At 36.7% G+C, this 15170-nt stretch overlaps 1 protein-coding gene across 7 annotated transcripts in view; it reads right to left on the reverse strand.

Moving 5' to 3' along the window:
• LOC308487842 (TLC domain-containing protein 4-like) overlaps positions 1-15170 on the reverse strand; it is a 95210-nt gene that overhangs the window by 21123 nt on the left and 58917 nt on the right. For all 7 annotated transcript variants that reach the window (XM_081026614.1, XM_081026612.1, XM_081026616.1 and 4 more), the window contains exon 6: positions 12067-12140. In XM_081026614.1, coding sequence (XP_080882740.1) covers positions 12067-12140 — 74 coding nt within the window. The remainder of the gene's footprint in view (positions 1-12066; positions 12141-15170) is intronic.

The following is a 15170-nucleotide window of genomic DNA, read 5'->3' on the forward strand; positions in this document are numbered from 1 at the left end:
CTACATTCTACACCTGAAATTAATATAATGTTGAATGTCAACTATAATTTTAAAAATATACAGTCATAGGGAATATAGTCAAAGGTATTGTAATCGCTATGTATAGTGTCAGATGGGTATTTGTTGGGATTATCACTGTGAGGTATATAAATGTCTAATCGCTATGTTGTTTTGTACACCTGAAACTAATTAAAAAAAAAACTAAGGAAATCTGAATACAGTATAGACTTTAGTTAATAATAATGTATCAATACTGGTTCATTAATTGTGACAAATGTAAAATGCTAACAACAGGGGAAGCTGGGGGTGGGCTCTAATGGAGCTCTCAAAATCATCCTTGCAACTTTTCTGTAAATCAAAAACTAATTTCAAAAGTTTATTTTTAAAATATTCAGTGAGTAACTGTTCTACTTTTCTCTCTTTAAAAAAGACTGTCTTGCCTAATTTTACCTCATTATTTTGGAGCTTAAATTGTAAATATAGTAAAATATATCCATAAATCGACAGGGATATATGGGTGGGAACTGAGTTATCTGGCTTCAGGACGAGGACTGGAGGAGCTGCTTTCTCCTGGACAGAGGATTGCCAGAAGCCACTGTTTCTTTATTGAGCCCATGACTTTCCAGTGTGCAGATGCAGGCAGCCACCATATCTGAGTCTCCATCAAGCTGACTAACTCCGTTTGTTCACCACACCCTGGTGATTTGAGGCCCTAACTCATGCAACTAACACCCAAGATTCCAGTGGTTTTTTCTTATAATCTGCCTGCCTTGGCTCATGCTGCAGACTTTCCTAGGGTCTCTCAAAGGTTCACAGAACCCAGACAAGGGGCATCTGACTTGAGCATGTCCTGTACCTCTGGCTGAGCAGCCCTAAGCTCGGCACTAGGGGCGGCCAGCCTTGGTACGAGCCTTTGCCTCTTGAGGTGCATGCAAGCACAGCAAGGGCAGTGGGCATCTGCAGATTTCTTTCTGGCTCCTGCCATAAGGTCCTGGGTAGGGCACAGGCTGCAGCTGAACTTCACCTATAGCAGGTACCCTCCCAGGTGTCCCTGGGGCCGGTGCCCACAGTGGCCAGCTTTGTAACAAACTGGAGCATCACCTAGCCAACTCCAAGGACAACACACCCAAGGGGCAGATTGGGAAGGCACCAGAGCCCAGCAGAAGTGGATCCTTCTCTTAAGGGTCAGCCCCCAGCACCACAGCTTCTCAACTATAGTCACAGCCAGTCCTCAAAACCAATAAGCCCACGGGTCACTCCCTCCCATTGACATGCAAACAGCAACCAAGTCTCAACTTCAAGAGGGAGGCACACACAACCTACACAAGAGATACACCTGCAGTGCATAGCTCAAGTGACCAGGAAGACTGTGCCACTGAGCCCCACAGCACACCTACTATATAAGGCCACTCTACTAAGACTTGGAGACATAGCAGCCCTACCTAATACATAGAAACAACCACAGGGAGGCAGCCAAAATGGGGAGACAAAGAAACATATCACAAATAAAAAAAACAGGACAAAGCTCCAAAAAAAGAACAAAACAAAATGGAGACAGGTAATCTACCAGATGCAGAGTTCCAAACACTGATTATAAGGATGCTTAATGATCTCAGAAGGAACTTCAACAGAGAGATAAGTAGCACAAAAATGGAGATAGAAAACATAAAAAAAGACCAATCAGAAATAAATAATACAATAATGGAAATGAAGAATATATTACAGTGAATCAACAGTAGATTATATGCAGCAGAGGATCAAATCAGCAATTTAGAAGATAAGGTATCAGAAAACACCCAATCAGAACAGCATAAGGAAAAAAATAATTCAAAAAATTGAGGAGTTTAAGAGCCTCTGGGACAACCTCAAGCGTACCAATATTTGCATTATAGGGGTACTAGAAGGAGAAGAGAGAGAGCAAGGAATTAAAAACCTATTTGAAGAAATAATGACGGAAAAATTCCCTAAGCTGGCAAAGGAAATAGGTATTCAAGCCCAGGAAGCATAAAGAGTCCCAAACAAGATGAACGCAAAGTGGCCAATACCAAGACACATCATAATTGAAAGGTTAAAGACAAAGTGAGAATCTCAAAAGCAACAAGAGAAAAGCAGTTAGTTACCTACAAGAGAGTTCCCATAAAACCATCAGCTAATTTCTCAACAGAAACTTTACAGGACAGAAGGGATTGACAAGAAATATTCAAAGTTGAGAGTGAGGTTACATAAATGGCCGCGTGAGAAGTGCTTCTTGAAATTTCCCTGGAAGTTACAACAAATTGAACAGCTATGATTCAACAGTGATTCCCTGAGCAACACACAAGAACATCTGAGAGATCCATGCATCAAATCACCTGAAGGTGGACAAATCAGACAAACAGGGGAAGAGGGAAAATGAAAGTGCAGAAACACGGACCCCAGGATGCAGACTGGAGCTTACTGTGGTCCCTAGAGAGGAAAGATGCAGGCTGCAGGTACCCACCCTGTGGCCCACAAACCTGAGGGATCAGCATATAATACGGCTGAACCCAGAGCTCGTGGCAGAGACCTTGGAGCAAAGACTGAATACAGAAGGCTGAGAACAGTATTTTAAGCCCTCACTGCCAGGCAGAAAACAGAAAACAAAGACAAGGAGCCTGGCCGACAAAACCCCCTCTTTACCCCGGCCCCCAGAGATCACCCTACCCGCCTCCCTCCCAGTGTTAGAAGCAGGTTCCAGAAGAAATGGTAGCAGCGTCAGATTGAAGAGCTGAATATCTACAGCCCTAAAACTGGACAGCCACTCCTGCAGCCACAGACTCACAGCGCAACTACTTCCAATGAAAGAGAAAGAACTGTAGGGGAAAGGCAGCTATGGGCTGGTAGTTGCCATTGCTCAGAGCCACAAACACCAGCAGCTTTTTGTAGCTTACCCTGCCCCCATCTTTCTGGGCGGATCACTCTGGGGGCAACCAGAGCTGCTGACACACACAGACTCTGAATCGGGCTGCAGGAGCAGCACTGGGATTTCAGAAGCTCAGAACTCTATCACCCTCCACATCCTCCCATGGAGGCAGTGCCCTGAGACCCCACCATCTCTTCACAGAGGAGAAGGCCCCCATTCAGGGAAACCCCAATCGTGTGAGAAGCCAGAATAGTGCAAGAGAAAATATAACGCTATAGCATGAGAGAAAATAAACGGCTGCAGCAGCAGAGAAAATAAGATAGTCCAGCAACACCTACAGGAAAGAAAAAGAAAGACCTCTTCATATCAACCTGCTCCAGAACCCACTACTGTAGATGCCCAAGAAGAGAAATAATAATTCATTAATTGCCATGAAATATCAAGGTAACAAGGCAGCTCAGAAAGAAAATGAAAACTCCAGAAAATTAACTTAAAGACATGGAAACATGTGATTTAAATGACAGAGAATTCAAGGTTTCAGTTCTGAAAAAATTCACAAGATTTAAGAAAACACACATAGGCAGGTTAATGAACTCAGAAAAACAATCAAAGAACAAAATGACCCTTTTACCAAAGAGACTGAAATTTTAAACAAGAACCAAATATAAATTCTGGAGATAAAGAACTCAATAAAAGAAAGGAAGAATAAAAAAGAAACTGAGGTAATAGAGCTGACCAGACGGAAAAAAGAATTCGTAATAGGAAAGATAGAAATCTGGAAATGACACAGATGGAACAAGATAGAGACTTGAGAGTTACAAAAAATGGAAGAACTCTACAAGAACTTTCTGACTCCACCAGAAAGAGCAAGATAAGAATAATGGGTAACCAGAAGGAAAAGAGAGAAAGAAGGGAACAGAGAGTATATTCAAACAGTCAAAGAGAACTTCCCAAACTTATGGGAAAAAACTGGATCCTCAAATCTAAGAAGCAAACAGAACACCTAATTACCTCAATCCCAACAGGCCTTCTCCAAGGGACATTATTGAAGATGTCGAGAATTAATGACAAAGAAAGAATTCTCAAGACAGCCAGGGAAAAGAAGATTGGGTAACCTAAAAAAGAAAGCCCATTAGATTATCACCAGATTTTTTCAGCAGAAACTCGACAAGCCAGGAGGGAGTGCAATCAAATATTCAAACTATTTTTGAAAGAGAGAAATGAGCCAAGAATAATGTACCCAGCAAATATATCCTTTAGATATGAAGGAGGAATAAAGATCTTTCCAGATATACAGAAGCTGAGGGAATTTTTTTAACACATGACATGCATTACAAATATACTGAAGAAGGCTATTTGACCAGAAACAAAAAATCGTAAGAATACAAAACCATGAGCAGTATTATGAACAGACAGACAGAAGCAGGAAATGGCAACCACTGCACAAAATAGGGCACTATACACTTAAACAAAACATAAAGGGCAAAGAAGAAAAAATTTAAAAAGAAAAGGAAAAAGAAGAAAAAGACAACTTGCTACTGCAACTCAGAAATCAACTCACAGCATAACTAGGGATAACAAAAACATAAAAGGGGCGAGAGTAAAGATCTGAACCTCCAAAGGGGAACGGGGCAAAGAAGCATGCTGAAGAAAAAGGACTACTGTATATATGAAACTTTCTTTTACATAAACTTAATGGTAACCACTCAAAAACAATCCAGAAGATATATGACATAAAAAAGAAGACATGGAGGAAAGAATCATAGAATACCACCACACTGAAATAACAGACAGCAACAAAAAGGCAAAGAAACAATGCAGACACCGAGCCACCAGAAAACAAAAGATAGGATGATAGGAAATCCTCATATATCAATAATTGCCCTAAATGTAAATGGACTGAACTCACCAACAAAACGGCACAGAGGAGCAGACTGGATCAAAAACAAAACCCAACCATATGCTGTCTCCAGCATCTCAGCTACAAGAACAAATACAGACTCAAAATGAATGGGTGGAAATTGATACTTCAAGTAAATAGTATCCAGAGAAAATCAGGTATAGTCATACTTGTATCAGATGAAACAGACTTCAGGATAAAACAAGGTAACAACAGACAAAGATGGACATTACATAATGATAAAGGGGACAATACAACAAGTAGACATAACACTCATCAATATGTATGCCCCGAATCAGGGAGCACCGAAATATAAAACAATTATTAACAGAACTAAAGAGAGAAATAGACCAAAACACAATTATAGTAGGGGACCTAAATACATCACGGACAGCTATGGATAGATCATCCATACAGAAAATAAGGAAGAAAATATCAGCCCTAAATGACACCTTAGACCAAATGGATGAAATTGATATTTACAGAGCCCTTCATCCTAGAACATCGGACTATACATTCTTTTCTAGTGTACACGGAACATTCTCAAGGATAGACCATATATTAGGACATAAAACTAGCCTCAGCAAATTACAAAAGACTTAAATCATACCAAGCATATTCTCTGATCAGAATGCTTTGAAATTAGATATCAACTGCAATAAGAAAGCGGGAAAAACAACAAATATGTGTAGATGAAACAACATGCTATTAAAGAACAAGTTAGTCAAAGAAGAAATAAGAGGAGAGATCAAAAGATACATAGAAACAAATGACAATGAAAATACATCCTGTCAGAAATTATTGGGATGCAGTGAAAGCAATAATAAGAGGGAAGTTTACATCATTATAGGCCTATCTCAACAAACAAGAAAAATCCCAGATAAACGACCTAACATTAGAAAAAAGAAAAAAAGAATAAAGAAGAACAAATGAAACCCAAAGTCAGCAGAAAGAAGGAAATAATAAAAATCAGAGCAGAACTAAATGAAATAGAGAACAAAAATACAACAGAAAAAATATTAATGCAAGAAAGAACTGATTCTTTGAAAAGATTTTAAAAATTGACAAACCCTTGGCTAGACTCACTAAGATAAAAAGAGAAAAGACACAAATAAACAAATCAGAAACGAAAGAGAAGTTACCACCGGACTACAGAAACACAAAGGATCATTCAAGAATACTATGAAGGATTATGTGTCATCAAATTCAATAACCTAGAAGAAATGGACAAATTCTTAGAAGCATATAGTCTTCCTAGGATTTATCACGAAGAACTGGAAAATCTAAATAGACCCATCAACATTGGGAAATTGATCAGTAATCCGAAACCTTCCCAAAAGCAAAAGTCTAAAATCTAGCAAAAGTCGGGGACCAGATGGCTTCATTAGTGAACTCTACCAAACATTCAATGAGGATCTAACACCTGTCCTCCTTAAACTCTTCCAAAACATTGAAGAAGAGGCAATACTTACTAACTCATTTTATGTGGTCAACATTACCCTGATACCAAAACCTGGTAAGGATAACACACACAAAAAAAAATTACAGACCAGTATCTCTGATGAATACAGATGCAAAAATCCTAAACAAAATTCAAGCAAATTGACTACAACAATACATTAAAAAGACTATACATCATGATCAAGTAGGGTTCATCCCAGGGGCACAAGGATGGTTCTACATATACAAGTCGATCAATGTGATACACCACATAAACAAACTAAGAGATAAAAATCATATGATTATATCAATAGAGACAGAAAAAGCATTTGACAAGATACAACACCCATTTATGATTAAAACACTTAATAAAATCAGTATACAAGGAAAATACTTCAACATAATGAAGGCCATATATGACAAACCCTCAGCTACTATCATAATTAAAAATGGAAAAAAAAAAGAAGTCTTTTGTTCTACATTCAGAAACAAGACAGGGCTGCCCCCTATCATCACTGTTATTCAACATAGTATTGCAAGTCCTAGCCACTTTTGCAGATGACATGATTCTTTATATAGAAAACACTAAAGACTCCACCAAAAAGCTATTAGAAACAATAAACAAATACAGTAAAGTTGCTGGCTACGAAATCAATGTACAAGAATCCACTGTATTCCAATATACTAACAATGAAATCTCAAAAATTAAACAAAAAAAATTCCTTTTGCAACTGCAACAAAAAAAATAAAATATCTAGTAATAAACATAACAAAGGATGTGAAGGACCTATACACTTAAAACTAACAGACAATTTTAAAAGAAACTTAAGAAGAAACAAAAAAAATGGAGAGACATTCCATGTTCGTGGATTAAAAGAATCAACAATGTTAAAATGGCCACATTACCCAAAGCAATATACAGATTTAACACAATCCCAATGGCTTGGAATCACATAAAATCCCAATGGCATGGAATCACAAAAGACCCCAAATAGCCAAAGCAATCCTAAATAAAAGAACAAGGCTGGAGGTATCACACACCCTGTCTTCAGTTTGTACTACACAGCAACAATAATCAAAACAGCATGATATTGGCAGAAAAACAGACAAGTAGACCAATGGAACAGAATTGAAAATGCAGAAATAAACCCACATAAATATGGACAGATAATTTTAAACAAAGGAGCCAAAAACATACAATGGAGAAAAAAAAAAGTCTCTTCGATAAATGGTACTGGGAAAATTGGAAAGCCACATCGTGCAAAAGAATGAAACTAAACTGCTATCTGTCCCCATGTACCAAAATTAACTCAAAATGGATCAAAGTCCTAAACATAAGACCTGAAACAATAAACTACATAGAAGAAAGCTTAGGTACTAAATTAATGGACCTTGGGTTCAAAGAGGATTTCATGAATTCAACCTCAAAGGCAAGAGAAGTAAAAGCTAAAATAAATGAATGAGATTATATCAAACTAAAAAACTTCTGCACAGCAAAAGAAACCATCAACAAAACAAAGAGGCAACTAAGCAAATGGGAGAAGATATTTGCAAACAACACCTCTGATAAGGGGCTAACATCCAAAATATACAAGGAACTCATACAACTGAACAACAAAAAGACAAACAATCCAATTAAAAAATGCGCAAAGGACATGAACAAAAACTGCTCCCAACAAAACATACAGCCAACAAATACATGAAAAAATATTCAACTTCACAAGGTATTAGGGATATGCAGATCAAAACCACAATGAGATATCACCTACCACCTGTTAGAATGGCTATCATCAACAAGACAAATAATAACAAGTGTTAGAGAGGCTTGGAGAAAAAAGAACCCTCACACACTTTTGGTGGGAATGTAAAGTGGTACAGCAGCTATGGAAAACAGTATGGCGGTTCTTCAAAATATTAAGAATATAATTACCATAAGACACAGCAATCCCTCTCCTGGATATCTATCCAGAAAATCTGAAAATATTTATCTGTAAAGATATTCAAAATATCAAGAATAGATTTCAAATTCTATTCTTAATTAGATATTCAAATAAAGATATTCAAAATATTAAGAATAGAATTACCAAAGACCCAGCAATACCTCTCCTAGGTATCTATCCAGAAATTCTGAAAACATTTATCTGTAAAGATATATGTACTCCGATGTTCATTTCAGCATTATTTACGGTGGCCAAGATGTGGAAACAATCAAAGTGTCCTTCGATAGATGAATGGATAAAGAAGATGTGGTATATATACAAAATGGAATGCTACTCTGCCATAAAGAAAGATGAAATAGTGCCATTTGCAACAACATGGATGCATCCTGAGATTATTATGCTGAGTGAAATAAGTCAGACAGAAAAAGTCGAGAACCACATGACTTCACTCATATGTGGCATACAAAACTGAAGGAAACAAAGGAACAAGACAAACAAATAAAGACACAAAAACTCATACACATTTAGCGGTTACCAGAGGGTAAGAGGGGGAGAGGGGATGGTAGAAGAGGGTAAAGGGGATCAAATATACGGTGATGTAAGGAGAATTGACTCTGGCTGGTGAACACAATGCAATATATAGATGATGTATTATAGAATTGTGCACTTGAAACCTATGTAGTTTTGTTGACTATTGTCACCCCAATAAATTTTAATTTAAAAAATATTTAAAGTGATGAAAAGCAAAAACCTACAACCAAGATTACCCAGAAAAGCTATCATTTAGAATTGAAGGACAGATAGAGCTTCCCAGACAAGAAAAAGCTAAAGGAGTTCATCACCACCAAACCACTATTACAAGGAATCTTAGGTGAATTGTTTTAAGATGGAAAAAAAAAAAGAAAAGGAAAATCAAAAGTATGAATAACAAAATGGAAATAACTACATACCTATCAACAATTACTTTCAATGTAAATGGATTAAATGTTCCAATCAAAAGATAGGGGAGCTGAATGGATAAAAAAAAAACAAAAAAAAACAAGACCCTTCCATACTGTGTTTCCCCGAAAATAAAACCTAGTCAGACAATCAGCTCTAATGCATCTTTTGGAGCAAAAATTAATATAAGACTCGGTATTATGTTACATATTATATTATATCAGCCCTGGTCTTACATTATAGTAAAATAAGACTGGGCCTTATATTAATTTTTGCTCCAAAAGACACATTAGAACTGATTGTCCGGCTAGGTCTTTTTTGGGGGGAAACAGGGTACTGCCTACAAGAGACTCACAGAGTCTCTTTGTGTGAAAGACACACAGAGGCTGAAAGTAAAGGGATTGGAAAAAGATATTTCAAGAAATTGGAAACAAACAAACAAAAAAGCTGGGGTAGGAATACTTATACTAGACAAAATAGACTTTAAAACAAAGACTTTAAAACAAGGGACAAAGAAGTACCTAGTACTCCCACTTCTGGGTATTTATCTGAACAAACCCAAAATGCTCCTTCGAGGGGACACGCTCATCCATATGTTCATTGCAGCATTATTTATATAAACCAAGATATGAAGGCAACCTGGTGTCCCTGAATGGATGAATGGATAAAGAAGTGGTACATATATACAATGGAATATTAGTCAGCCGTAAAAAAAAACAAAAAAAACAAAATCTTGTCATCTGTGATAATATATATGGACCTACAGGGTATTGTGCTGAGTGTAGTAAGTCAGACAGTGAAAGACAAATGTCATATGATTTCACTTGGAAGTGGTATCTAAAGAACAAAACAAACAAATAAACAAAACGGTAAAAAGTAAAACAGAAACAAACTCATAGATACAGAGAACATTTTGACGGTTGCCAGGTGGGAGGGGTAAGGAGTGGGTGAAAGAGGAAGGAATTAAGAAGAACAAATTGGTTGTTACACAGTAGTCATGGGGATGTAGGGTATAGCATAAGGAATATAATCCGTAATATTGTAATAACTATGTATGATGTCAGATGGGTAGTAGATCTATGGGGTGATAGATGGGAGGGGGATTAGGTGCAGGGTGAAAAAGGTAAAGGGGTTAAGAAATACAAACTGGTAGTTACAAAATAGTCATGGGAATGTAAACTATAGGGAATATAACCAATAATATGGTAATAACTATGCATAGTGACAGGTGGGTACTACTCAGGCTGATCACTTCCTAAATTACATAAATGTCTAACCACTATTCTGTACACCTGAAACTAATATAATATTGAATGTCAACAGTAATTGAAAAATTTTTAAAGGGGGAAAAAATAAAGAATAAGAGGTTCAAAGTTCTAGAGATAAAACAAGTAAGTCTTGGGGATGTAACATGCAGCATAGAAAATATAGTCAATATTGTGACAGCATGGTGCAGTGTCAGATGGTTGCTGGACTTATCATTATGATTACTTCTTAGCATAGGGAGTATAAGGAATAACATGGTAATAACTATGTATAGTGCTAGGTGGGTACCGCTGAATAACTATGCTGTGCACCTGAAACTAATATAGTATTGTATGTTAGCGATATTTTAATAAAAATCTTTTTTAAAATAAAGGTGCTTTGGAAACTATACAATCTCTGTAACAACTAATAGACTCTGTCTTTGCAGTATAAAAGAATTCACGGTAAACAGGTGAACGTGGCGGTGCACCAATAAAGCTTTTATTTAAAAAAGGCAGAGAGTTTGACCCTCAAACCTTAGTTTTCTGACACACACACCCACCCACACACTCTGTCCAAAAGAATTTTCTGCAACAATGAAGATGCTAGAAATGTGCCACATGGGGCTGTGAAGCACTTAAATGCTACAAGTAAGACCGAGAAACTGAATTTTTAATTGATCTAATTAAATTCAGTGTAAGTAGTCACATGTGGCTTGTGGCTACTCTACTGGGCAGTACAGGGTTAGAGGCTGGTACAGCAGTTTAGGCAAGAGATGATGAACAAGGGCACTGACAGTAGAGTTGGAAAGGAGGAGGCACAGGCAAGAAATATTTAAGAGGTAATATGGTAGGACCTGATGATGACCAAATACAGGTGAGGGAGAAACAGTCAAAGATGATTCCACCTGTCAAGCAGGCATAAGTGAGAGAACAGCTGAGCCACATGCTAAACAAGGGAATACAGAGGGAAATATGGTGCATTCTATTTTAGACATATTGAATTTGATGTGCCACCTGGGAGGAGAAAATAAAGAAGCAGGTAATATTAAATATGCTCTCTTTATAGAGAAAGTAACTTGCAATATAGGGATGTTAAATAATTTATCCAAGGTCAGAGTAAGGAAGTAGAAAGGTAGAATTGCAACTTGAGTCTATCTGATTCTAAAATTCATGCAAAGTCCAAACCAAAATGAGCAAACAGGTAAGAGCTGAAACCATGAAAGTAGAGCTTGCTCAGGGAAAAGCACAGAGTAGATCAGTGTGAACAGAAGAGAGCCTTGGGGAACACCAGCCTTTGTGGAACTGCTTCTTACAAAGAAGACAGAATAGTCAGAGAAATACGAGAGTGTAGGGTCATGAAAGGAAAGGGAGTTAGGTATTAGAAGAGGAGGTGATCAACAGCAGCAAGTCCACAGAAACACAAGAAGACAGGCACCAAAAAGAATTCACTTGTGCCACTAATGAAACATTTCCAGCAAAATGACAGAGGAGGAAATTTAATTTTAATGGGTTAAAGGGCAAAAAAATAGGACAAAATAAAGAAAGCAAATATAAACCATGCACTTCCATGGTTTACAGTGCTGTACATGGTGACAATAATTCATATCACATGTTTATTTTTATATAGTAGCTTTAGGATTTGGGGGGGGGGGAAATAATTTCCCCAGACTAAAAATAAATGGCACAAGTTTAAAGTAATTAATGATATTAGTAACCTACCGCTGATTCACAAAGGGGCTGGAAAATTCTGCGAGTAAGCGGAAATTCCCAATGTATCCCAGCACGCCATCTCTCTGGGTGTTGAACATAAAACACAATGTCAGGGATAACGTTCTCATCAAGATTTCCAAATATTGAAAAACCATTCAATAGCTTCTCAGCATAAAATAACAATTAACATCAAAATAGACCAAGTCTGCTAAACTTATTTTTTCTTTACGAGAATTTAGAAATGTCACTAGAATTCTACAATATTTTTCAAAGACAAAAGTGTGTTGTATACTTATATTCACTTATGCATATACTGTTCACTTATAAAAACAGATTTTAAGCAATTATGTTATGCTGAACTAAGGAATTCAGAGTACCATCAATCTAGAAATGAGATTTGTGAACAAAATCCACCCTACATTTAATAACTATTTGCTTAACTTTAATCATTCAAGGTTTTTGACTATTTACTTACATGACAAGAGTTGAGGTTTAAGCTAACAAGATTAGATTGCCAAATCAGACTCATGAGAAACAGTGATCTTACTTACCTAGTATTAAGCTTTAATAAACATTACAAGGATAGAGGCTATCAAATAATTCAGAGGAAGGGGAGAGAGGTCTGGGACATCAAGGGGACTTTGGGGTCAGTAATTGGCAAGCCAGGTCCTTCCTGTGTTGAACAAGAGGCTCTGGCACAGAAGATATGAAGGATCTACTAAGTGAGGTTCACAAGCTTCCTCACACAGCATGAGAGGGTGACTTATAACCCTAGAAAGTTCTACAGCCTGCATGACATTCTCCAAGAGCCACGCCTCAGATATCCTGGGTTCTCCTTACTGTAGGGAAGCGTTAGCCAGGGACATCCTAAGGGAATGTCAGAGTTAAGATCACTTCCTCCTAACAAACGCCAGTACTACTGACCCAAAAGTCCCGTTGACAAGAAGATTAGACCGGAATTACTTGCCTTCTTTTCTTCCCCTCCCTTCTCCCAAAGAAGTGAACGGATTTGCAGGCCAGCTGCTTTCACCCCTTCCTTCCACAGTTACTTAAGAAGTTGGTGACATAACTTGGCTTATTCTTACTTGCCCATTGCCTAGCTCTCCAGGATCAGAATTAAATCAAATCATTTCAACAAAACAGTTGAATGACAGAATCTCAGAACTTTAAAGATGATGTAGTGCAAGCTCCTACTCAAAGTGTCTACTTTGTATGTCTATCTGATTGAAGATATCTTAGGATAGAAGAACGACTTTAAAAGGCCATTGTTAAGATCTTCTATTCACTGGGGATGTCTCTTCTGTAAAACAGAAGTCTCCCCAACCTCTCTTTACCATTCCATTGGTCCTAGTTCCAACATCTCAATTAATCCAAAATAAGTCTACTCTCTCTTCCACTTAACAGTCCTTCCACATTTCCAAGGACATTTCAAAGCCATGATATATCCTACAACTTATCTTTTCTAGGCTGACCTTTGTGGGTCCTTTAATTGTTTGTTTGTTATAGGATAGTTACCTAATCTAATCTCCCCTCTACAGTTATCTGGCAGTCGGGACTCCAGCACATGCAAGTTTAGGGACTGCAGATGATGATGATTTTGGATATGGTCTAACCAGGAAAACTGTCATTTTGTTTACTACTGTACCTTCCCTAATAGTCTAAATTTGAAAACAGCTTCTTTTTTTAGCATATGTGACATGCTATTGGTGCAAGCTATATACCGTTTTTCCCCGAAAACAAGACCTAGCCAGACCATCAGCTCTAATGCATCTTTTGGTGCAAACATTAATATAAGACCCGGTCTTATATAAGACCCAGTCATATTGTATTATATAAGACCGGGTGTTATGTTATGTTATGTTATGTTATATTATATTATATTATATGTGTATTATATTATATAATAATATAACATAATACATTATATATTATGTTATGTTATGTTATGTTATGTTATATTATGTATTGTATTATAGTAAAATAAGACCAGGTCTTACATTAATTTTTGTTCCAAAAGACGCATTACAGCTGATGGGACCAGGCTAGGTCTTATTTTCAGGGAAGCACGGTATAACCTATAAATACCCAATAATACCCTAAAGTCAAAAGAATCTTACTTTCCAATTTTTCAACTACACTATCCTCAAGATTTAAGCATACATTTAAAACTCACAGGTAACTTACCTCTACTCTTCATTTGAAGTCTTATTTAGTTGCAATTAGAAAATCTTTTAAGGAAAAAAGCTTACTACAAACAACTTAAATCGTTGCACAAGTATCAAAGTGCTTTCCAAATACCAGTTTTTATTATATAAATGATAAAAATACTAAAAGTCCATACAAAATAATAATTATTACAGTTGTTGATGTTACTATTATTATTATTATTTTGTTAGCCTTATTTAAAATGCACAAAGTGGCCTGGGAATTCACTCATGGAAAAAAAATTTTCTTATATTCAGATCAATAAATGAAATAGGATCACTATATCTATAAACAATTATTATTTCATAATTTTTTTTATTTTGTTTCCCTATAACAGATTCACTTTAATTACATAAATTTATTTCATACCATTCATTTATTTCATAAAATATAACACAAGAAGACATATCAAAAAGCAACCATCTCTAGAAAAAAAGTTGCAGTTAATTTTTTAGTCAACTTTATGAAATAAGGCAAAAGATGAGTTCTTTTTTAAAAATCCAGCATGTACTTGCTGATTTATTTATAAAGGCATAAAAGTCCAAAGAGAAAACAGTATTCATCCCACATGATTAAATATTCAACTTGCCAATCCGTGCACTTGCCAAACCTGTGATTTCAGTGGCCAAGAGCAAAGAGCAGGTCATAGTATATTTACAAATGCATTTAAGTGACCTGTTATCTTTCACTAGCTTGTATTATTTTCATAGTGCAATGATTGCTTGTGACTTGTGTTCAGAGAACATATTTCTAAACAGCAGCATGACGTTAAACTCACATGGGTGCTCACACACATTCTTCCCAGAGTTAACCAGTATTTTATTAGTCAGTTTCCATGTCTTTTTAGCAAAAGTTTTAGGAAACAAAATGCTTGTATACCAAATACTGAAGACATAGTTTAAAAAGTA

Source organism: Rhinolophus hipposideros, assembly GCF_964194185.1.
Source record: "Rhinolophus hipposideros genome assembly, chromosome: 19".
Lineage (NCBI taxonomy): Eukaryota > Metazoa > Chordata > Mammalia > Chiroptera > Rhinolophidae > Rhinolophus > Rhinolophus hipposideros.